The sequence below is a fragment of the Netta rufina genome (genome assembly GCF_964035555.1).
Source record: "Netta rufina genome assembly, chromosome: 3".
NCBI classification, from domain to species: domain Eukaryota; kingdom Metazoa; phylum Chordata; class Aves; order Anseriformes; family Anatidae; genus Netta; species Netta rufina.
The window spans coordinates 59,764,824-59,790,657 of record NC_140125.1 but is presented as its reverse complement, the minus strand read 5'-3'; the positions used below and the strand labels follow the sequence as shown (position 1 = coordinate 59,790,657).

General features: G+C 39.5%; 1 protein-coding gene across 1 annotated transcript; it reads left to right on the top strand.

Annotated features, from left to right (window-relative positions):
* Nucleotides 1–15,423: 15,423 nt before the first annotated feature.
* On the top strand, nucleotides 15,424–19,610 carry CCDC28A (coiled-coil domain containing 28A). Its single transcript, XM_084284259.1, has 5 exons — nucleotides 15,424–15,633; nucleotides 15,955–16,118; nucleotides 17,091–17,245; nucleotides 17,928–17,950; nucleotides 18,993–19,610. The coding sequence occupies exons 1-5, from the start codon at nucleotides 15,476–15,478 to the stop codon at nucleotides 19,045–19,047; spliced, it is 555 nt and encodes a 184-aa protein (XP_084140385.1). The 5' UTR covers nucleotides 15,424–15,475; the 3' UTR covers nucleotides 19,048–19,610.
* The last annotated feature ends 6,224 nt before the right edge of the window (nucleotides 19,611–25,834 follow it).

Below are 25,834 nucleotides of genomic sequence, written 5' to 3'. Positions count from 1 at the left end.
AGTATTAGTAACTTGCATGTGCTATTTCAAGAAACAGAAGGCAAGCCTTGTGGAAGTTACTCATCGCCTACTGTGGGGGAACACCGCCCTGCCCTCGGCTCGCTTCTGCAATCCCTCTGGGCTCTCGGAAGAGCAGCAGTGCAAGAACCATGCGGCCAACCATTAAACATCGGGCAGCTTTTCCTGAAATTGTAGTTACATGGTAGTTTAGATGTGGTCATCTGGGATCACCAGGCTCATCTATTGTAGCTTAGCCCACAGATTCAAGCTGCCTGCATACGTATGCCAACAAAACCCAACCAAGTCAATACGAAGAAGCACACAACTGTGTTACTTGGGAGGAGGTGGGATGCTCTTGGTTGCTTCCAGAGCAGTGCTAATGAGTTCTGCTTTGAAACTTCAAAAGCAAGCTCAATGGTCTGGGCACATAGTCAGCTTCTGTATTTTTGAGTTACTTTGGCTGTTGAGCTGTAGAGGTTTGGTGAAGGCTTAAAATAGAGGCAATTCTGCAAGAGAAGGATGTTTTCTGACATTTTATTCTCTCCTGGTTAACCAAAAGTATGTGGATGTTCCCAGCCGTGCTGGGGCACTGGACTCGTTCAATCACCATACATTTCATTGCTGTCTCCAGTACAAAACCTCTTTCAAAGAACCCCGCATGAGATAGCAGAAAATGGGAGTAAATCTGACTCCTGACAAAGTCAAATGGTCTCCAAATTTTACTCCTGTTTCTTTGTGATCTGTCTCTCACGACTGCTACATTTTGTGCTGTATATAAATACTAACCAATAATCAAATCAATCACCACAGAAGAATGAGAGCTGTTTTGCGGGGTTCCTGTAAATTCACATGCCGCTATGTCTGGCTGAAGGCCATCTTTGGCAGACAATGCAGCAGAATTTCCAAGCACAGCTTTTTTTCCAGCTTACAAGGGGCCGGAACAGGTATTTTGGCTTACTGCAATCCTTACCCAGCAGATCCCCCAAAATTCCCTCCTGGTCGCGAAGGAGAATTTTTAACTAATAATTTCTCTGGTGACAACAGGCATTTCTCTGACACAGGTTGCTTACAAGGTCCTGTTTCCCTGAGCAGGGTTTCCAGTGACTGTATCCTTGTTCATCAACAACCTTCTGTCCACCCCAAGCTCCTTTTTTGTCATATCCCCCGGGGCAACTCCCTGCCTGACACCTGGAGCTGAGCTCCCTTTTCTATGCATTTCTGCAATATTTTTGCTCATTTCTTTCACCATATTATCTTCACCAGTAAACAAAGGCAGCAGTGTAACTTCAACACCTTCATCCCTGCTATTCTCACTACTTAGCAGATGTATCCACACTTTCATTGTAGAAGAATTTAATAATTTCTTGAGTGCTATCTTAAAGGGTAGTAGTTTCGTGCACCTGTCCCTGCTCTCTTTTCTCAACCCTAACATTAAGCTAAGACTAATTCTCCAAGTCTGTCCAGCCTGTGGCTTAGTTGTTCTGCCAGCTGGTCCCTGAGCTTTTCAGACCTACAGTGCTCTGCATATCCACACAAGTGCAAGAGTCAGCACGCTCCGTTCTGCCAGCTGAAGAGCTCTCAAACCCTTTCTCATTTTTCTACCTTTATACAGCTGTCTTTGGATAAAAGAAAGCCATGCAAGCAGTGGTGCAGTGGAAAAATCAAAGCTAACTGCAGCAGGAATGATACCATGGAGGAAGCAGCAGTTGTGATGGTGTAAGGATATGATTCAGCACCAGCCAGATGCAAGCTCTGCAAACATCTGAAGACCTCAGTGTAAAACTGCTGTAGTTCAGCTGCATGAAATGAGGCTCTTGATGTGCTGTGAAGAACTTGCAGGAAAATCTGCTCTCACTATCTGCTCTTCAAGCCACAACAGTATGTAGCATCATTCTTAGGGGAGCAGAATGGTGGGGAAAAGTCTGGGCTGTGAATCAAAAAAAACATGCAAGAAATTGTAGAGACTAAGAGAATGTAAGCATAGTGTTACAGCTACCTCAGGTCTCAGAGCACATAGTGATCATCAGAAACTTCTGGTCCCTATGTTCAAGGGACTACAGTGCAAGGACAAGACTCCCAGCCACTCTGATCAGGTGGCATTCAGAAACAGCTTGCCTCTAGGACCCCAGTTCTTGGAAAATGAAAACGGGCCCAAGCTGAATCTTCTAGAGAAAGCAAGTTGCTGAGTGATTATCTCCACAGATTGGTAGTACTCCTAGAGCTGCCATACCAGTTTTCTTCATTTGGTTAAGGCATTTCTGTGTCTTTTACCAAAGTGCATTCCTCACTTCCACTTCCTCCGTGGCAGAAAAAAAACTTCTGTTCTAAAGCAACTTCTTTTTTAACCGATAAAGTGTTTAGGTTTCTGCTTCACAAGGACTTCAGTCATCCACATACCGTGTATAATTACAAATTATTACCAAGTTAGTTACATAGCTGCAAGCATGTGTACAGCAACTGACTGTAGGACAGGAATATGGGTATCATTATTTGTGAAAGAAAAACTTCATCTGGAAAAGCAAAGGCTGGAGGAATTATCAGCTGAAAATCAGACTCAACATATGGAGATATCATAAATGCTGAGCAAAGTCTTTTGCTGCCATCCCTAGCTTAATGAGAACAATTTGTGTTGAAAGCTTTTGTAAATTCCATATGAAATTTTTATTTATCTTAGACACTGACCACATTTGTGTCTTCGCTAATTGTGTTACATGTGGTCTCCTTTGAAGTAATTGCATAGTTTACATTTTGATTCATTAACTAAATATTGGAACAAAAAATAAAAATAAAATAATAATAATAATAAAAAACAACTAAAACAGTTTCAAAACAATTCAATCAAGTAAGTCTTGAAAGCGTATTATTTTAACAAGGCTGATTATGTTCTCAGATGAACGCCTCAGGACTCAGAGCAAACAATACCTCTGATGGATGGGAGCCTCTTCAGTTGCTCCGCGAACGTGCAGACTGTGCTGTTCACTAAAGCAGAACTCAGCTTCTCCTTTGGTACTAGCTTCCCGCAATCAGTCACTGCATCTACAGCAAAGTACTTTTGACTATATTTATAATATTTCTTTAAAAATATGCAGCCTTGCTTCACTTCAACTGACAAACACAGATCAGTGTGTGCCAGTCAGTCACAAATGATTTTTGATACATTGCAGTGGTTCCTGCCTCATTAACACTGGAAAAATGCAGAACGTGATGAACCGCCTACCAACCGATGCAGATTTTCCCACTCTCTTCTTTGCAACTGAGCACAGTTTGTCACTGTGGTCTGCAACATGGATGAACTGGTCACTGGGGAAATTGCTGCCGGCAGCAATCTGCAGCAGACTCTCCAACTGCCTAAACTCACACCTCTGTTTTTAAAAAGCTCAGGGTACATCTTGAACCTTTCCTATTAAAAAAAAAATCCTGAACAAAGTTAGCATATTATCCGTGTTTGGGGATATTTACAGTATGTTTTCTTTATTATATGCCAGGAAATAAAAATTTGTTTGGCTTTGAGCTGACTTTTAAGAATATGCATTTGGGAAGAAACTACCACTATGGTAGATCATTAAAAGATTTCTGGATGCCTTGATTAAGTTCCTTTGCATAATTTCACCTAACCGGTTGATTGGTTGGGATGATATTCAGTGTGTTCATGCTACAAAGCTCAATGTTTCTGTTTATATACTCAGTCAGTGTCAGAGACTGGCATATTGCCAATAAATAAAGACTAGTAAAATATTTTTCAGTTACAGAATAATAACTTGGAGGACTGACAGCAAGGGAAAAGCTCTTTTAAGACTATCTAGATATTACCATGAGTAGCAAAGTACTGGAGTTACTAGAATAGCATTTGAGGAGCTACATGCCTCCAAATTAGGTAACAAAGTGATACCTATGATTGCTGGCACATTTGTACTTTTTTCTACCTGTGTGGTCGTTGCTCCACTGCTTTATAACAAGTATAAATTATCTGAATTATGAGTGTTGCAGAAACATTATCATTAAAATTTTAACCTGTACAAACAAAAACTTATATTAAATTTAAAATAAAATGAAAGTGGTATTAGAAAACGTAAATGAAATCAGAATTTTTAGCATATACTGCTATCTGAATATTTCTCAAAAGTTTGTGGGTACCAAATATGTGATTATGCAATCACTGTAATGCAGCTGTGTTTATTTTATTGCATAGATCAGACAAACTGTACAAGCTAAGCATGAGCATGTTGTTCATAAATCAGTACGAAATGTAGCACAGTATGCAAGACTTACTTAGACCTTCTTTCTATTCCAAGTGTTTCAAACTTGGCAGAGTACGCATTCCTTGGAGGACTATGAATACGCCAACTTTTAAGCATTTCTGGCAAAATAATTTTTTAGTTAGTTCAAGAGAAAAACATATAAACACTTTGCTTAATAATGTTGGAAACAAGTTTTAAATGCAGTGAAATGTACCTTAAGAAGTTCTGTTTGGCTTTTCTTCTTGTGGGGTGAAAGAAAGTATAAAGAACTTCAGCCCAAGGAATAGTTTGTTTAGAAGAAAAAAAAAAAAAAAAAAAACTGATTGTATTTGAGTCTCCTTCCAGGAGTCTCCCTTATGGTCTCTTTCAGAAATGTTTGCAGATTTAATCCCTGGTTGTACATTCAGAGAAAAAAACTGCCTTCACTGGAATAGTCCTACTCTCATCATGTCCATTGTATTCCAATATGTATTTAAGTCATCTTAAATGCTTTGTGACCAAGACTGTCCTTATTATAAAGGAATACAGTGCACACAGTCACAGGTATTCAGTTTGGACTGAATGCTATTTTCATTTAGTATTTCCAATGCAAAGGGAAATGCTTTAAATATTTAACTTCTCCTGTCCTAATTACAGTTATTGGAGCAAAATCATTTTAAAAATAAAACTCCAGTATACTGCTTAGTGTATGCATTGCTTAGAAACAGTTCTCTATGCAAATATTTGTGTGCATGTATTCTCTTAGAAAAGAGATTTTCACTTATTTTGAGTTCTGCATTTGTATATGTCTAAGAAAACAAAGTCTGAAACTACAAACATGACTTCTGATGTCTGTCCGGTACTCTGGAAGACTTCATGTAGTCAGTGGAACTTTTCAGCAATATATCTTCTAGCCTGGAAAAAAAAAAAAAAAAGGTCATTTGACACTTCTAAGACATTATAGTGATTGTATTTATACTGAGCCACCAAGCTCTAGAAGGGGAAGGGAATTCATTTTAAGACACAACACAAAGAAGTGACTAGAGGCCAACTACGCATCTGACCAAACATCTGAAACAATCGCAGACCGCAAACAACTCATTGTCCAACTTTGATATTAAGATAACGAGTTTGGAATGATCTTTCATGCTCTCAGCACATTCAGTGAAGGAATTCTGCTGTCCTGCCTTCACAGTTCTTTGCAGGCAGAATCACAAATCTCACTTAAAAATTGGACTTTATTGAGTTGAATCAAATTTTCTAAATGAGGCCTATGATTTTGCATATCAAATTTTCCATTTAAAAAAGTGTGTCTCAAGAAGAAACTGATAATTTTGCTTGTTTTTCATTTATGTCAAAAGATCTGTCAACAAATTAACCTACAAATTCTTTCCACTAACCTTCAAAGTCATCCTACGCCATGGTGCCCACAGAACCTTAGACAAAAATTTACTGCTATGCTAAAACCTTGGTGGATCATATAGATCCAGGTTGTCTGTTTCCCCTTTTCCCGTCTTCTTTTGTCTTGTATCCATCTGCTGTATAACCTTTGTAATAGGAATTGCCTTTATGTGCTCCTGAGTTTATACCTTGGGATTATTGGCTATGACTGAAGATTCAGAGGTGTGTGCAGATGACAACACAGATGACAAACAATGGCTTCTGTCCATAAGCCTTTTTTTGTTCACACTAGAGGTGAGGCTGAAATCGCTTTGAAAAGTTAATCTTTATTTACTGGACCTTCCCTGACACCCCTGGTTACACTGTACTAGCAATTATGCTCAGTGGCATTTCATAGAGGGAACGCGAATAGTAGTTTATCCTACTGTCATTAGGTGTAAACAATGGAAAATACATAAAACATTTTTTTTTTGTAGGCACTTAGCCAAGCTATGAAAACAATGGAGCAAGTATTTTATTTCAATTGTTACCTTAAGACTTTTTTTTTTCTGTCTTGCTCCATTACGATCATCTTATGATAAATTACTGAACAGTACAAAAAGCAGGCTACAGAAAACAAAAGATGCACTTTGGTTCTTTGTGATATGAGCTGCACGTTCTATCTTGTTGTACTGAATTAATCATAAGCAACATTCAATATTTAAACAATATTTCAATATTTAAAATGGGGAAAGAGCAGGTGCCTGCCAAGTACAAGTGTTATGAATTTAAGGTTAAATAAAATGCAACAATCCTTTCCATTTATCATTTCCAAAACACAGCCTGCACTATGTCCCCAGTTGTACGTGAGGAAAACCTTCAGTCAAGTGTTTTCTGATCTGTTCTTGGAGAGTTCAGTGTTGCTGACCTTAATGGAATTCTGTAAATATCATGTTGCTGATCTTGGATTGTTTGTAAACATTGTTACAGTTACAATGAGGGGCAAAATAAGCGCTTGCAAAAAAAAGTCAGCAAGTTGCCTAAGGATGACGGACTTGCCCAAAGTTTATTCTGATTTATTTTAAAAGCATATAGTAAAATGCATCCTTGTCTAATATTCAACATGCAAGCATTTCCAAGCTTTTTCTCAAGTCTATCAATGAGTCGTTTGTGTCCTGTGAGAAAGATAATTTACGATAAAATTAGCAAATGTGTGTTTATACACTTTGGTGGATGAGATCAGTTGATTATAAAGTATTTTAAAAAGTGAGCAAGCACTGACAGGGAGAGAGAAGGAGATTAAAAAGTGAGCAAGCAAGACAGGGACAGGAAATCAGAGAAAAAGATTAGCAATCCTCCTGTGCAAAAAGTCTTTTCCCTACCTGATTCCTTCCATAACATTTCCTTTAGGTGTCTCACAGCCTTATCCTTCAAAAAAAAAACTACTCTTCTTACCACATGCCAGTCTTCCGACACACAGAATATGTTTAAAAATAATTCAGAATGAGAATGTATTACACACTAGTGAACCGCCAATGTATTTCTCACTAATCCTAGTTTTACATCCCTTACAGAATCAAAAAAAAATATATATATTAAATTTGGGATTATATCTGAAGTTTGTGCTGGTAGATCCAATGACAGACTCTCCTTTTTCAGCTGGAGTACTGGGGAGCACTATTATTGAAACAACTAACTTACAGTCCCAAAGTGCTTTTACTTCAGAGGATCTTACTGCACATTACACATATTTAAACCAAATATTAGATGTGGGCAAATGCAGCTGTACAGTGGTTTTGGTATCTATTGAACAAACACATAATATGTAGCAAATGAGCATGTTTTTACATAACTAAAAATTCTGTCATGATATGTAGAGCTTAGGGATATGGTTTAGTGGGGACTGTTAGTGTTAGGTAGAGGTTGGACTCAATGATCTTGAGGTCTCTTCCAACCTAGAAATTCTGTGATTCTGTGATTCTGTGATATGTACCTAGAGGGTGATCAAATCAAAGTTGAATAAGGTAAAACATCTTCACTAGAACTGTAGAGCAGTACTGGAACACAGATGACCTACTGAAGGTTTGAGACAAAGCCACAACTGACCTGATGTGACAATAACCCTGGTCTGAACAATAGGCTGTGCCACAGGCCTTTTGTGCAGTCTCTGCCCTTGGAGGATTTCAGGATAGACTGGATAAAACCCTGGGTAGCCTGGTCTGAGCTCACAGCCCCTACTTTGGCTTGGAGACCTCATGAAGTTCTTTCCAACCTGAAGTATCCTATGATGCTATTTCCATGATTCTGTGAATATTTAATCCAGACTAACTAGGAAACATTAATTATATTTTTTCAACATAAATTTCCTGACATATAAAAGAAGGAAACTCCTCCTCCTCCAAAAAGATACACTACATTGCCACCTAACTGTATTGTCAGCTAGCATAAAACTGTTAGCTCTTCTACAGAGACCTCTGCCATTTGAACTAATGAAGAAACTCCTCTGGTATCTACACTAGCATCATCAGCGGGAAACCACTGAACAGGAATGAGATACTACCAGTGACTATCACTGGTAGTGATAGAACTTGGATTTCAGGATTTGAGAGCCCAGGATTAGTTTCCAGGCTTTTTTTTTTCTTTTTTTTCTTTTTTTTTTTTTTTTTTGTAAGATGTTCTAACAGTTGCAACCTGGAAAGAATGTTAATGGTCTCTTTTTCTTCACTTCATCCCCCCATCTCTGCTCTGAAGATTCCAGCAGTAACTTCAGTTGCACCAAATATAAGATACCACCTTCTCTTTTTATCATTATCTGTTTAAAACACAGACTTTAGAGTTATTTGTTGCTGCTGCTTCCCTTTTCGGCTGCCATAGGTAAGCAAACTTCAGCAGCAATCACATTTTTGGTGTATTTTAGTACCACTTTTGGTTAACTTCAGCAATAAAAAAATAACTTCTAAATTCAAGGAAGAATACCCACTATTGGAATTTGGCAACAGGCATTTGTTCCTATTCAGTATAGAGGGGTGTCTTGGGAAAGAAAGCTGGGAGTTCCCAGAGGCTCAGAAAACTCTTCAGAAAAATACTGAGGCCTTAAGTCTTTGGGAGACAAAGTCTGGAGAGTATGAGGGAAAAGAAAGTTTCCACAACTAAAAATAATGGGGGGAAACTTCTGGTGTTTAGAAAAGAAGATAGACTTCCTTTGCCCAGGAGACATAGCTGTGAAGTTTTGGGAGTCTCCTGAGATGGGTAGGTTAAAGCAGAAGATAAATGCAACTGGAATCTGACAATGCTTGGTTAATGACCTCTGTATGTGCAACCTTGGAACTGAACATTATGAATCCTTTTCCCCCAACATTCTAGGAGTTATGCAAGCAAAATTCCCCAAATAACTGGAAAACAGGAGCGTGAAAACAGAAGCATTGAATTACGAGGTTGCCATGTATCACTGCTAGAACTGCCTCCCAAATGATCAGTGTTATTATAACTAAAGACCTTCCTATCTCTTGTACACCTTTCAGAATAAAATCCAAATCTGGGTAGAAAGATTACATTTTATGACCAAGCCTATGTCTATAAAGATAACGAGTAATCAGGCATTAGCATTTGTTAGCAATTTGAAAAGGCAACTGGCGTCAGGGAGCAGTGAGGCCTGGCTGCTCCCCAGGAGAAGGGCCCTGTGTAGGTTGTGCCCTCAGTGATGGGGCACCATCCTGTGGGATCTGAGCATGTCACAGGGTCCATCGACAGCCCCAGGCACAGCAAGCCCCAGACCAGGACCAGGGAACCCAGTGAGGAGCAGCAGGGTCAGGGCTGGAGACAAGGCCCCAGCACACTCCCAAGGGGTCCATCCAGGAGCTGGAGGCTGGCACCCTTAGGGCATAGCTCAGACAGGGACTGAAGGCCCCAGCTGAGCTGGAATGGGGCTCCTGGGCCCATGGGCAGTGGGGTGGGAGGTCCAGGGTAGGGCTGGTCAGGGCCATTCGGGCCTGCTGGTGTCCTGGAGTTCACAGAATCACAGAATTTCTAGGTTGGAAGAGACCTCAAGATCATCGAGTCCAACCTCTGACCTAACGCTAGCAGTCCCCACTAAACCATATCCCTAAGCTCTACATCTAAACGTCTTTTAAAGACCTCCAGGGATGGTGACTCCACCACTTCCCTGGGCAGCCTGTTCCAATGCCTCACAACGCTTTCGGTAAAGAAGTTCTTCCTAACATCCAACCTAAAACTCCCCTGGCGCAACTTAAGCCCATTCCCCCTCGTCCTGTCACCTGGCACGTGGGAGAACAGACCAACCCCCACCTCGCTACAGCCTCCTTTAAGGTACCTGTAGAGAGCAATAAGGTCGCCCCTGAGCCTCCTCTTCTCCAGACTGAACAAGCCCAGCTCCCTCAGCCGCTCCTCGTAGGACTTGTTCTCCAGGCCCCTCACCAGCTTCGTCGCCCTTCTCTGCACCCGCTCAAGCACCTCGATGTCCTTCTTGTAGCGAGGGGCCCAAAACTGAACACAGTACTCGAGGTGCGGCCTCACCAGAGCTGAGTACAGGGGGACGATCACCTCCCTAGCCCAAGTTCCTCCCTAGCCTAGTTCCTGGCAGTGTAACATTGCGATGTGCTCAGAAACTGCATCTGAATCATAAATCTGTTGAAGACTGTAAAGTACACAGAAGCAACACCATACGTGTTTGCCAGCTTCTCATAATTTTTGCAGGTTTTTGCAACTTGCTTCTTTGGAGTTAGGACACTGGGTTGTAGGAACCTTTGCTCTGAGTGGCACAGCTGCCGTCATAGCTGGTGGCGTTCAGCAAAGCCACTAGGATGTGTGGAATCAACTTTAATTGCCAGAGAGCTCCTATGTCCTGGGGAGATCACCTCAGTCAGGGAGGGACTATAAAAACAAGGGGTCAAAGCAGGGCTGGAGAGAACTGAGGATATACATAGACAGAGAGAAGGAACAAAGAGGGGCACAACTATCACAGGCATCTCCAGAAGTGAGGCAGGCTGGAACAAAACTGGAAAAGGAAGCCCCTGGAGAACATTACTGGGGAACTAAAGAGGTTGGTACGCTGTAGGACGCTGCGTCAAACTGAAAGGAAAGGAAAAGCTTTGAGCCTCACAGGCAGGCTTACCTGTAACCTAAAAGACTCTGCTTTCCGAGTGGTTCTGCTAGTGTCTTCTGTTATCCCTCTTTCCTCTCCTTCTTACTCCACTGTGGTTGTCTGAATTACCTTGATGCTGGCCTGAGGAGGTTGTATATTCAACACATACATTCTGGCAAAAGCTTTATTTATTTATTTATTTATCTTAAAAGCAGGTCACATATTTAATGTTTTGGTAACTAACGGTGTATTGATTTTTATTTATTTATTTATTTTCAGTAAACTAACATTGGCTTACACGTGTCATACTCGTGGAGGTTTTACACTACTTGTTCTCTGGTGTAACAGTTTTGACTTCAGAGGGACCATTCATGTCTGAGATGCAGGAACTTATCAGTAATAATACAGAAGTCTAAATATTTATCTACGCTAACATTCATTAATTTAGATAGCCAAATCATAGTGTGGAGAGAGAGAGAGAGAAAGAGAGAATATAAATACACGTTGACACTTTTTAAGTGACATTTCTTGAGGGCATATCTGTCATCATTCTGTAAAGCAGCAAAAATGCATGCCTAACCCACGATTCTACATCTGTATTATTTCCATTGTTAGTTCATTTTCTTTATATATCATTTCAGCTTTGCTGCACTATCAACAGCTTAGCTGGCTGATAAATACAGACACATTTTGTTTATGCTGCTCATCCTAAAAAAAAGGAATAAGTACTTTACTTCATATGAACAGGTATGTCCCATACTATGGTGGTTTGTTTGTTTGTTTGTTTGTTTTGGAAGGTAACACTACAGAAATGTCATACTTCCAAGAGTACAAGGTACAACCCTGTGAAATACACCTGAGATTAATTATATCAGCCAAAGAACAAGAGACTTTCGTCACTTTCTTGGAAGCCTCTAGAACCAATTGCCACCTCATGTTAACTGAACGGGGCTTTCAAAAAGAAGAATCTGTCTTTATTTGCATGCATATCTCAATACAAAATACATATTTCTTTGAAGTTCTTCTTCAAAGCATCTTCAAAGGTGGGCCTCTAGTTTGCAAGGAGATATATATGTAAATAAAATCAGATTCGATTAACTTTTTAATTTGCTTCTTTAACATTAGAATTGTTCCTATTAAAACATTTACCCTTGGATTGCTTAAGTCAACAAGTATATGCATATGCTACCATTGAAACGTTTGCTGGTGTTGTCAGAAAAAAAAAAAAAAGAAAAAAAAAGCCTTATAAAGGAAGAAAAAACATTTTCCAAACTGCGACTCATTACCACAATACAAAATTATGCAAAAGCTCAGCTAAATGGAGACAATCCAAAACATATATATATATATATATATATAGTTTCCCCTCCTGGTGAGTGTATGATCTCATTATTTGATTCCAGAAAACAGTGTTATCTGCAATAGGATTTGTAGTATCAAATCATGACCACACTACCTTTGATTCTTTGCTCTTAACTTACTATTATCTTTCATAAGAAATTAATTAGTTGTTATAAAATTACTTTCACTATGAAAACATACAATAATAAATAAAGGTCTGATGCTTTCCTGATTACCCGCCCCTGTAGGCTCCAATAAATCAAATATAGAAGTGAGTAACAGACATTTTAATAATCATGTTTTAATATCAGGTAGTGTGCAGTGATAACAAATGTACTTGGAGCAAAACAATACCCGCATGCTAAAATTTATTGTAGGTTTTTCCTGGGGTGTCCTAGGGAAATCACACACTGGGCATATTCTGGTTTTATAAGAATAACTACGTATGTAGTTGATCCCTCATACTGAGAGACGAAATTGAAGCAGGATTGATAGTGGAATCTAAATGCTTTCCAAATATAAAAGTAATTTTATTTTAAAAAATGTTTCAATTTGTCACGGAAAGAATTTCCCTTTATTTGAAACAAACCGACAAACAAAATGCTCTATTTCAACTGCTTTGGAAGGAAGGAAGAATTCCTAGTCACCTTGCATCCTAATGGTCAAGCCTCTTTGCTTCATTCTGCACACACAAAACACCAATAATCACAGGAAAAAAAGCCCTCTCTATACAAACTGCAAGGAGGGTGCATTTACTTGCTTATACAGTGTGTGAGAAATGAGATAGATGAACACCAGCTTTTCAGAAGTTACTTAATAGAAACTTAAAAGAAACAATATTTATTGCATAGAAATCTCCCAAATACCTGCAAAAATGTCCTGCAAAATGTCTCTGCAAATCTTGCTTTCTTTTGTAGGCCTCATATATACGTATATATATGCATATGGGTGGATGAGGATTCTACTCATGCAGCTCTGGGCATGAGAGTTTGTGACTGGCTGAGAGCTTACATGAATGTTGCCAGCTCTTATTTACCTGGATATCAGAAAACTTTTGTATTAAGGAATCAAAATGATAATAAACGACTCTTTCTGTTCTTCTACCTTTCCCATAAGTCTTTCACCACCACATTTTTGTTTAATCTATCTCCAGTGTTGCAGTCTTTTTTTCTTTCCTTTTTCTTTTCCTCTTTCCTTTCCTTTTCTTTTTTTCTTTCTTTATTTTTTTCTTTCCTTTTTTTTCTCTCTTTAACATTTTTCATTTCTCTTTCACATTTTACTTTTCCTTTCTCTTTTCTCTTTTTTCTTTCACTTTTTTCCTCTCTTTCACTTTTTACTTCTCCTTCCTTTTTCTTTCACTTTTTTCCTTTCTCTTTCACGTTTTACTTTTCTTTTTATTTTTCTTTCACTTTTTCCTTTCTCTTTCATGTTTTACTTTTTCTTTCACTTTTTTCCTTTCTCTTTTATTTTTTACTTTTCCTTTCTCTTTTTTCTTTCACTTTTCCTTTTTTCTTTTCTCTTTCACATTTTACTTTTCCTTTCTCTTTTTCTTTACTTTTTCTTTCACTTTTTTTCCTTTCTCTTTTATTTTTTTACTTTTCCTTTCACCTTTCCTTTTTTCTTTTCTCTTTCACATTTTACTTTTCCTTTTTCTTTCTTTTACTTTTCTTTTCTCTTTTTTCTTTTAATTTTTTCTTTCACATTTTTATTTTCCTTTCTTTTTTTCTTTCTTTCATTTTTTTCCCTTCTCTCTCTCTCTCTCTCTCTCTTTTTTTTTTTTTTTCTAATTTTCTTTCCCCTTTCCTTTCTATTTCTTCCTTTCTTCTCACTTGTGCCTTTTTTTTTTTTTTTCTTCCTACAAGACATATAGATTTAGTGTCAAACTCCAGAGACTATATTCCCATATGTGAACTTTTAGTCTATTGGTGATGGTCTCTGGCACAGTTCTCCTGCAAGGAAATTGTTCAAAATGTACCAGAACCGATTGAGCACCTCAGACCCCAGCTGTATTTTCCTACCCAGAAATTACTTCCACTGCAGCTTAATTCCAGAGAGCATTTAAACACTGTCCTTCATCTGAGTGTAATTGCAAATGCAATCTCCCTCTGGCAGTACCACGTTACAGGCTCAGAGTGGCCACTGAGTCTCGCAACTGAAATACCTCATCAAAGTCCTGATGAAGCTCTGTTATGGACCCTTGAATCTAATTCAAGATCCGGAAGAAGGCTATCAGTGTATAAACAGAGAATCATTTTTTTGGTATTAAAGAAGGTCCAGGCAGAGGCAGGGATACATCCTAACTGCGCACCATTCAGGGTAATAGCGCCTTTTGTGCAATAGCTTTATATTGAGACATGCCATGCAAACAGGCACGGAAACATACAGACTACGTAGAGCTGCTGGCCAGTGCTTGCACTCCGGGTGTTGCAGCTCGTATCACCCACCCTTCACTCCTGGCGTGTAAGCAACGTGTGAGGCTTCATCTGAAAACATACATTTATGAACAACACGTTCTTAAAAATCTTAAAAAGTTGTATGACAAAGCATGGATCTTTATTTACTTTCTTTAGTTCTCTTTATTTACTCCTGATACTTAAGGGAAAGCTCTAAAAATGCAGTCGGAAAGGTAAAAAAGTATCCGAGGGCTCAGGAGATGACGAGCGCGAAGTGCTGCTGCCCTCTGGAGCACAGAGCCTGCCACCGACAAGGATCTGTGCAGCCTGCAGAGCTCCAGGCGTGCCGAGACAACCGGGCGTGCAGTCCCGTACCTGGGTACCTGACAGCGCTCCAGAAGCCCTGCGGGCAGAACACCGCCAAGGGCACCCCGGGGGCTGCGGGACGGGCGCCCCGAGCTCCTCACAGGCACCCCCCCAGCACTGCAGCCGTGCTGCGCCCATCACTACGCCCCCACAGGCGGGCACCCACGCGCCAACGGCCGCTCGGCCCAACGGCCCCGCCCCAACGGCCGCCCCGCCCCTCCATCAGCCGTTAACGGCTGCGCGCGGGAGGCGGGCGGGGGAAGGGGGGGAAGCTCGCACGCATGCGCAGGGCGGGCCGGCCCCGCCTCCGCAGCCACGTGACCCGCGCGCCGGGCCCGAGCCGGCCGCTTCCGCGGGGGCGGGGTGAGGGCCGGCGGGGCCGGGGGTCCGCGCGCGCGGGGCAGGGGGCGGGGCCTGCGCCGGGGGGGCGGGGCCTGCGGCCCTATATAAGGGGCGGCGGCGGGGGGGTGCGGCCGTTAGCGGGGATGGGGCCGTGGCGGAGGGAGGGGCCAGGGGCTGCCCGGGGACTGGGCTCTGCCGCCGGGTTGGGGGGGGGCTGAGGCGGCGCTGCTGCGGCCCGGCGCGTGCCGTTATGGCCGGTGCCGCTGCGGGCGGGGGTCTCTGAGCGCGCTTTTCCCCTGTGGAGGCGGAGGAGGTGGCCCGCGGGCGGCGAGGAGATGGAGGAGAGGAAAATCAAAAGGCGGAGCCCCAAGGCGGCCACCGCCCACCCCGCGCCGGCCGCCGGCTCCAAGAAGAGCGCCGTGCCCGCCAGCAAGAGCACGGCCTTCGGCAACCCCGCCCCGCAGCCCGCCGCGCAGAAACCCAAGCTCAAGAGGTACGGGGGGGGGTGGGGGGCAGGAGGAGCTGTGCTTGAGCAGCATCAGCTCCAACAATGCTTAGATTATCAACATGGCCATTACATACATACTGTGCTCCTCACTATTAATAGGAAAGTAGATTGTTGGAGTCCTTCTTTTGCAGCATTAAATTGACAAACTGTGTTCTTTATTCTTAAGACAACCTTGTGATCTCTTATCTTGAAAGGAGTATTGGAAATACTTTTCATTCCACTTTCGCAGCCCGGTTGTTAAATGATTCTACATCTCAGATTTGCAAAGGAAGTAATGTTGTCGTTTTGTCTGTTTAATTTCTCCAGAGTAATAAAAGAGAAAGCCAAACCTCCAGGAGGCGAAGCAAAAGGGGCACAGGCAGCACCGATCCAGCACTCGTTTCTCACAGATGTATCAGATGTCCAGGAAATGGAAAGGGGACTTCTCAGCCTCCTGAATGACTTCCACTCTGGCAAACTTCAAGCGTTTGGTAAATGTGTGAATTATCTGTACGGAATGGTTGCTTTTTAAACTACCTGATGGTACCATTTGCAAACAAGTGTGCTATATTGACAGACTGCTGGTTTGTCTTATGTCTCTGCTGTATGAAGTCAAGGTCAATATCACTGAACAGATCATACAATATTTCAAAATGGTAATGCTGTTGTATGTTTGACTTTAAGATGATTAAAAATCCATTTGATTGTGGCTTCCAACCAACATGACATGCCTAAGGCAGTACCTCAGCTTGAAGACGGAAGGTACCAAACTTAAAGCCACTTTTAATACCTTCTACTAAGAAATCACTTTTTGGTACCTGATTTTACAGTGTACTAACACTTCACGTGCTGTTGGTAATGACTCTTATGGAGTGAACCATAATTCAATGCAAACTGCATTATATTCATCATATTCTTATGTTAACAACATATCTTCCTATTCTTACTACTTCACAGTTGATGGAGCTTTCAAAAAGCCACAAGAAACTCTTCTACTTCATTTTTTTCCTGTATTGTGTAGAAAGATGCAGATATGCTTTTGCAAATTCAGCATTAGGTCAGCATGTCACATTACCTCCACATTGATTTTATGTGAGAATACAGAAAACCTATAATATATAAAGAATCAGTTACACTGCAAAAAATCCCAAGATTAATCAAATTTAGGAAGGTTTATTATGATCAGATTTAAAAAAAAAAATACAGGGATTGAAAGTCAAAATATAGTCAGTAAATGTATAATCTTAAAGTACATCCAGTGGTTATCAAAAAATCAGCACAACACTAACACTAGACAGAATGACTGAAATTTCAATGGTGGAAAAGGGAAGAAATCCTCTAGAAAACAAGTTAACTTGTAAATTTGATGCTTAAATTCATATTCGCTGATGTAAAATACTGTATCTTCATGCTTTCAGTTTCCTCTGGTTTCTTTCTCTGAAGCTGCTGTTTGTCGTTTTTAGGAAACGAGTGTTCCATAGAGCAAATGGAGCATGTGCGGAGTATGCAGGAGAAACTTGCTCGCCTCAATCTGGAGCTCTATGGGGAGCTGGAAGAACTTCCCGAAGATAAAAGAAAACTAGCCAGTGATTCCAATCTGGATAGGCTGCTATCAGATGTAAGTACAGGGAAGGCAGGAGACATGGTCCATGGACCTAGGCTTGTGATTAAAACACCGCTGGAGGGGTACTGATTCTGCACAGACTGCAGTCCATGATGAAACTTAGAGCAGAGGAAAACAGTTATATAATAAGTACACACAATAAGACGTCTGCTTCATCTTGGTTTTGAGAAATACAGTACCTTGTTCTCTCTTTTTGTAGACTGCTGCTTGTTACGGTGAGTGGCACAGTCTAGCTGTAAACTGTCTGAGGGTATAGGCATTTTTAGACAGCCTATGTATCAGCTAAGACCATTTTCCTGTGGCACTTCCTCTTTCATCTGTGGAAGGTGACATAAGGATTTTTGATCTATGTATTCAACACTTTCAGTTTCTCCTTTCTCTAGTGTTTCCATACAAACAAATAGCTAAACTGCTACCATTTATTTTCAATTGAACAACAAAATTCAAGATTTAATTGTTAAAATTCAAGTTGCTAAAACTTCTTGATATACAGATTTAAATTTGTTGTTAGAAAATTCAATGCAGGTTTGCCTTGCTTTTTCTAATCAAATTACATGTCAGCTCAAACCATTAATGATTTGCTTTGTTGTTTTAATGTATTTCTTGCATTATATCAGCATAATCGTTGCCTTTAACTGAAATGCTACTTCTGATACTTTCTGTGTTTATTTTGCAGTTGGAAGAACTGAATTCATCTATGTATCCTTTTCCTCAACTGTTTATTGTGCATTGTAATTAATAACTGTAAGCACATTACTGTCTATTTCTCTGTAACTGGTATCTTCCTAGGAGTCAAATCTGATCAATAATGTCCCTTTGAAATTAGTACTGTAATATAGCACGGATTTTAGGTTCTTCTACTTCATAAACTACTAGATCTAATTACAGGATGTTTTTCATATAGTGATTTATTTAGCTAGAATTCAACACTTGACAGTTTGTTGGCTGTAGATGACAAAGCCCATCAGAAGCAAGGTCTCTTCACATGCATTTTGCCAAGAAACTCTGAAACAAACATCTATGCCTTCTGTAGTATTCAGAAGTATTGTCTCATTGATAAGTGAATCCTAATTCCTTTATTTTTTTATCTAGAAATCGATGCAGCTCTTTAGCACTGATTTTTACTTTAGATATGGGGCTAGCCTTTTTTTTTTTTTTTTTATTATTATTTCTAGAGTCAGGCTACTGGTGCATTGATTACTTCTGCTGACCTTAGATAACTGAACAAATGCATGCTCTTAACCCATCAAGAAGATGAAGCTAAATGGCTTGTCTTGCTCATTGTGCTTTCAGTGAGCTAAGAATACAGGTGAGGAGTGTTGCATTCAGTTTTTACTGTTGTCTAAATATTTCCTTTTTAAAAATGTGTGTTCACTGAGGAAGGTGGTACTCCAGTTTGAGAATTAAGATACAGAGAACACATACATCAGTGCACTATCTGTGAAAAGCTCTCTAAGCCCAAGTCTCATGAACAATGTAAATAGAATGTAATAGTGGTAACATTCCTCTGCCATTCTCCCTTAATCTGCAAGCTAGCTCTGGAGTTAAGTAATGCTTCATTCTCACTGAAAGGATTAATCTGTTGGTTGAAAACTAATCTAGGTCTCAGTAGAACTGTATCTGGACTGGTGCATACCTGACCTGTCACAGGACTAAGTGTCACATAGTTTCATATAACATTGTTATCTTGTTTATACCTCATCTATTTGTGAAAATGTTATTCCTTAATGTCTTACTTCAGCCAAAAACTACATCTAGCAGATGCTCAAGATATTCCAAATAGTGCCACAGGCTGAAAGAACAGCTTTTTCAAGTTGGGTTCTTGAAGTTTTTTTTTTTGTTCCTGCCACTGGAATCTAGAGTTGTTGGTGGTGTTTTAATCATCTTACACAATGAAGAATCGAAGTACAAATCTAAGTGTTTACTCTTGCGCATTCCTCTTTGAGTACTGCATTTGGTCAGGACTCAGTTTCTAGGGACTGAAGTAGGGTGTGATGGTGGTATGACTTATATTATTGCCTTATTTAATGGGGAAAAACGGGAAAGTAAATTTATTCTGCTTGGTGTTGTTCATATTGTTGAAAATAATATGTATATAAGTTCATTTGCATTTCTCCAAATTTTCTGGAGACAGTAGTAGTGTTGTTGTCTTTGTGATCAGTACACAGAAAATCTGCACACTATCCTTAGTGTGTTTTGTTTACCAGTACTGCCACTGAAATTTTAATTTATTGTCAAAAGACATTTTAAATATAAAATCTTATTTAGAGATGGTGCTTTCTGTTCAGCTGTGTTAAGAATTGAGTTCTTACATGGTATGAATAGTTGCAACTGACTTTTTTCATTACTGAATAATTATGAAATGTCACTAAACAGAATTAGCATGTATGACAGCTGTCCATGTAACTTAAGTTCTGTGAAATTCAAAACTTTGATGAAGTTAGTGTTCAATAAATCCAGTATAAGTGACTCTGCAGTTGTTTGTTATAATAATCTGGCAGAAACAACACCTCTGTAATCACAGGAAAAAAATCAGTATTAGTATGAAGTAAGGCTGCTTTTAGATCCAAAATTTCTATCCTGGTCCATGAAACCATACCTTTGGTTCTAGATGTTGTTAGATGATACATTCAAATTCTGTGTTGTATATACTTATAATACAAGGAGTATCATAGAATGGCTGCGGTTGAAAAGGACCTCAAAGATCATGTAGTTTCAACCCCCCTGCTCTGGACAGGGTTGCCAACCACTGAAGTGTAATCATTAACCTTCTATGTGAGAGTGAAGCTTTCATCTGTCCAAAGGAGGCATGTGTCCAATGAGTAAAGGATGCCAAATTGGAGAATGTTTTAGCTGCAAGATGCAGTTGTGGATTCCATCAGCTGCAGCTCCTTTCTCAGTTGCACATAGCACCAAGTCTGCACTGTGATGATGAATATATACCTGTGATGTTGTGAAACCTGAAGACAGCTTAGTAGAACAAGAATATAACACACTCCTCACAAAATGAGCTTATTGGTTAAAGAGTGGAAAAAACAATGAATTAGGTGATTAACCCTTTTTCACACTAACTTTTCACTGTCAGCACTATTGCCTTGCCTAAACTCAGCATGTTTATATTTTAGTCTCATACCTTAAGGTATGTAAAGGTGTGGTGCTAGCTATGGGGGCAAGTGTCATAGCTGCATTTATACAAAGCAAAATGTTTTCAGCAAGTTTTGGTTCAGGAGGAAAGCCAGACAGTCACTAACAGCAGTGTAGCATTATTGTAATAGATACAGGTCTCCAAAATACACGTTTAAGAAGTATTTTTCACAGCTAAACCTATTTTACACTAAAGAAAACTTTAATTCCTTTTTGGGCTCTGTCATTTAATTCTGCTTTGGCTTATGTCTTCAACCAGGTAATTTACAGATGTGTGGTCTGTTGCTGTCTTGATCTCAATTGCTGTACCATTTAAGTACATAATGCATAGGTGTAATTCAAGATACAGACATAGAACTGGTCCAAGTTAAACAGCTCCTTTGAACAATACAAAAAGTAATACTTCTTCAAGCATCTTAAGCTTGAAGGCAATAGCAAATCTTAAAGAATACAGTAACTGCAAATAATGGAGAAATTAGAATTGTCTCTTCAAAACAAATCGTCTTTTGCACAATCCATTAATGGTATATGCTCCTTATCTTTTTTTGGATTCATACAAGAAAATCTTACAGCTAGGTCTTTGAAGGGCTGAGCATGTTCTTATATGGTAATAAACTAATCACTTCCAAGCTTTTGAAGGAAAGGAAGATACTTACTGTAACAGATCTGTGCAGTATTTTGCAATTATAAAATTACACAAGCCATAAGTGGCTGCAGAAAAACTCCTTTTGTTATCTTGTTTCTAGAAGAGTTGTTTATGAAGATAAAAATGTGTTAACCTTGAATATTTCCTGCCTTAAACTTACACTGACAACAAAAAGTGTTTGAAAGGAGACGCTATTTCCTGCATCACCAGTCTAGTGCTGTCTCACTCCGAGACAGCTTTAGAACCATAATGAGCCAGAAAAGGAAAATAAAAACAAGGAAGAAAGGCTAAAAGAAAACAGTGTCTCCTCCAAATCCTCTTTCCTAAGAGGAGAGCTGAATTAACTGCCTCTTTGTTCAAAAATGAAGGGATAGTCTTCAGACAGATCTTTCATTTAGCAGGTAAAACCGAACTCTAAAAATAAGCTTTGATCTAAATATGTAAGCGCTGTTGTGTTTTTTTTTCCCCCATTATATTTGTTGAAATGATAAATGTATACAAATGCTAACATACTCATGTCAGCTGTGTTTTGAAGTGCTCAGCTGTGGGAAATAACAGCAACAAATTTATCAGGCCTACTAGCCTGATTCCATCAGCATTCTGCAGGTTGTAGTTCACAACTATGTAACACAGAGGTACAAGAACAAGGTCACCTGAAAATTAAAAAGCTTGGTTAAGAATTTAGATCGTGATCTTGTTACGGATTTCATTAAATCCATAACAAATCAGAGATTTACTGTGGAGTTTGGGGACATGTCAGATTCTTACAAGCCACATATAAAATACTGAGACTTCTCCCTATTTACAGTGGATACTGTTAATATTTATTGGGTATACACATTAGTCCCAATTTGTTGTACAGCAATTCAAAGGATTTCACCCTTAACACAGCATACACAGGGATTCTGAAGTATCAGTGTGTGATACTTAGCGTTCTCATAAGCTTCAACTCTCAAAACATCATAAACTATGTATTTTTTTACTTCTACTTGCTAAAGAAATGTAAAAATGTTCCCTCAAACTCCTCACCTTCCAAAAGTGAATAGAGAATCTCTATTCTTTGTATTTCTTGAAACACAGGTTCATTATTTTTGCACATAGGTGTTATAGTCTTTCACACACAAAAAATAAAGGAAATTACTACATATTTCCTATAAAGGCAATAAAACACAGCTCTTGCCCAGGAGCAGCCCTGGGGGAATGCTTTGTCTATAAAGTCTCCAGCTTCTTATGGGAACTCAACCTGTCTTCACAGGGATCATTTCTCCACATATTCCCTTGTGTCCAGGCCTACAATCAAGAGAAGCACCAAATACAAACGGTGCTATGAGGGTCCTTTTTCCAGGAGAGAGCTGCTGAGCACCTACCTATTTACCTCAGGCACACTGGACAGGGGAGCTCACTTCTGGAAAATGAAGGTGACACCAGACCAGGCCTAGACCATCTCAATTCCCGCCCCCTCCCCCCAAAGGAAGCCAGCAGGATTACTGTTTGTTCACATTGTTTCTTCTAAATGTACTTGAGTTTCATCACTCCTCATGCTATCAAATGAGAGATTACATGTTTGATGTCACATGCATTGATCAGTTCTTTCCAGATGCAAACACATAAGCTCTGAGTTACCATTACTAACAGAACATTTTAGCCAGCAACACTGGAAGTTCATTCCCTTTTAATTACAAGCAATTAAATTCACTGTCAGTGATTTATGGCTAATGCAATCTCACTGTTGTCTTCACAGAACATGGACTTTATCACAGCCCTCCTTACTCCCTGTGAGATAATAACAATATTTAATATGAACAAATCCTTACCACTCTGTTGACTGCAAAACTACCAAACAGCAGCCAGTATAAAACTCTTGACAGTGGGAACAAGACATCAGAGCAGGCCCTACATAACAACTGCACTGTAAATGGAAGGAAGATGTTTGTTAGATCTGCATCAATAATGCAGAACAATCTAAATACAGTTACAGGCTTTCGCTGGCTCAGTGCAAGGAACTGCCACAGGCTTTTGGTTGTTAGAGTAAACGCAAATGGGCTGCAGCTCAGCTGGTATGTTGTAATTTGTAATTGCCAATCTAGAAGACTTTACATGTAAATCATGGATAACCAAGCCTAGTCACACCTTTGCTTCTTTGCTTTTGAGAACGTGGAAGTACTGCTATAAATGAATTTGAAATTTCTCATTACAAAAAGACTGTTCTCTATTACACATATTGTTACAGCATATTATATAATTTCTTTGCAATTGTTAAAAGCTTACAGGAGAAAAAATACCGCTCCAGATCATATCACTGCAGCATTGCTTTCTGAAGACCAGATCATATCACTGCAGCATTGCTTTCTGAAGAAATAAAGGATGTTTCTGTTTTAATCTGGCACAGAAACCTATTGTATCAGTCTCTTTAAAAAGCAATGCTCTAGATGTTCAAAATACCGGAGATAAATTTCAACAAAATATAAATAGACTCTCAGAATGCAATGATTCAGAAGGGTAACACTATTCTGTTCATAAGAAACAGTATCAAAAACACAGATGGCTGTGCTCACCTGATTCAGCTTTTGGTGCACAAGCACCTTGATGGAGGAGCTCAGCTTCTCTCTTCATCATAATTACTTAGCACACCTTTGCCTTCTGATGCAGCAGTGATCATCATTTTCTGTGCCAGAAGTCCTTGCAGGAAATGCATTGTAAAATATGACATCTTAAATTCAGTGGAAAACATGAGGATTTTATCCAAAGAGCATGGCTGAAATTTGAAGATGGCTGGAGACTTGGTTTTGAAGGCAAGGCAGTGGCTGGAAGTACCAGGCTTCTTAGTACGAGGTTGGCCTGCAGCAACTGCTGTCAGAAGCACATGAAACTACCCGAGCAGATCTAGTTTAAACAGAGTTATGGATTCAGAAAGATACACACACAAACACCAGCAGTCCCCTTGAAGTTGCCTGACACTTGTGAAGTTGCTAGTCTGAAATGGAAAATTTGATACTTATTCCTTACTTTTTGTCACATGCATTTCTAAGTTGTACCTTGGGAGAAGATGAAAGTGTGCTAAGTATTGCTTTACAAGGAAATTGATTGCTAATAATTTGCACTTTATGAACATCAAAAGCATGTTTTATAACTCCCTGCTCCTCATATGATCATAGCACTGAAAGACTGTCCCTTAGAAACCCTCTAAAACATAGTAAACAGTGGCTCAACTGTGTAAGCTTAATAAATCTACAGCCCCATGTTACTAGGTAACAGATCTTCTGCCAGAAAAGTTGAGTCCTCAATAGCAAATGAAAAACATCTTATAATAGAACATGGTATTACTTCTGTAAAATTATTTAGCCAAGTAAGTGTTGGTGAGCTGGAGTACATGAGTACAAGAACAACCATAAAGGCTCTCTTTGGGTAGGGTTTCAGAAACATTCTCCAAAAGTGCTTGTGCTGGAAAAACAAACAAACAAAAAGCCACCAACATCCTGGCAGGAGTACAGCCTCGCACATTAAAACACTATTCACTCTTCATTGCCTCTCCTAAATGAAAGAAGCCCAGCAAATAGTGGCAGGGTGTGATGGTGGAAGGCTTTAAAGGTAATAACTGGACATACTTAAGAAGGGAAAGGAATGGAAATAAGTTTTTTTCCTTATTATTATTCATTTCTTTTTATGATTCAGCAAGCACTTCACATAGAATTAAAGATATGCAAGCTTCAAAACAGCTCCCTCTCTAGACAGTATTGGGGAAATTACTTTTTGTCTCTCATCAACAGGGATACATTGTTATTTTCCATTTAGGAAAAGGTGATTCAGAAAACATAAGGTTGAATTCAGAGAAACTGAGTATAGCTGAGCCCAAGAGAGCACAGAAGACAAACAGCACACCCCATCCACATGGGACAGACATCTTACACAATGCTGAAAATTTATTTTTAGTTTTTCTTTCTTAACTTCAACATAGTTTATCCTACATAAGACATTTTTACCATTAAGAGATCCTCTAGTTCTGGAAGTAAACAACTGCGAGTAAACTGAGGGGCATGAGGTACGAAAGTATTAAGAATACCTAACTTACATTGGGTAGACTTAAAGTACTGCTTTAATAGCAGTAGCTTCTGCTTTTCACCGGTGCACTTTGGAAATGATCTCTGAAGACCAAAAATAGGCAGTGGAGAGAAAAAGCAATTGAAAAGCAACTCTAAAGCAGGTGGAATGAAGAAATAGGCACATCAGTAGCAGAAGCAAATCAAATGTGAAAACGGATGCTCATCCAATCTCAAAATCCTAGGGAGAACTTTTGCAGGTGTTTAAGAAATGCATGCCCCTATCCATCATCCTAACTGGGTACATGAATTCATGAACTCATGGCCTGTATTCACACATGCAATACAGAGAGCATCTCTCTTGAACTGAACATAATTCCTTGCCCAGAAGAGCTTACAGTCTAAGATCATAAAAAAAAACACATCAAGTAGTTGGACCAAGATAAAACAAATAGAGCAGACAGGGAAGTGGAAGTAAATATTATAAGGTATTAAAGTTTGGTTACATTACTAATTGAGGTATTTTTTTGAATATCACTGGCAGTGATGTTCTTAAAACATAAGTGATTTTTCAGTTAGAAGCTCTTCTGATCAGGAAAAAAATGTTAAACGTACTAAGTGATGCATTAAAAATAAACCATAGAAACCCTTAAAATAGATTTGTTGGCAACATTCAGAAGTGTTCAATTTGCTTAAATTCTTCACTTAAAACATTATATGACTTATCATTCTGACAGATATGGATGTTAAAAATTC

What these genes read in the sequence shown, in the direction of transcription:
- CCDC28A (XM_084284259.1), top strand. Translation starts at nt 15,476, where the DNA reads ATGGAGGAGAGGAAAATCAAAAGGCGGAGCCCCAAGGCGGCCACCGCC. An exon ending in CAGAAACCCAAGCTCAAGAG is followed by an intron (nt 15,634 to 15,954) that starts GTACGGGGGGGG and finishes TAATTTCTCCAG; the next exon opens with AGTAATAAAAGAGAAAGCCA. An exon ending in TGGATAGGCTGCTATCAGAT is followed by an intron (nt 17,246 to 17,927) that starts GTAAGTACAGGG and finishes TTTATTTTGCAG; the next exon opens with TTGGAAGAACTGAATTCATC.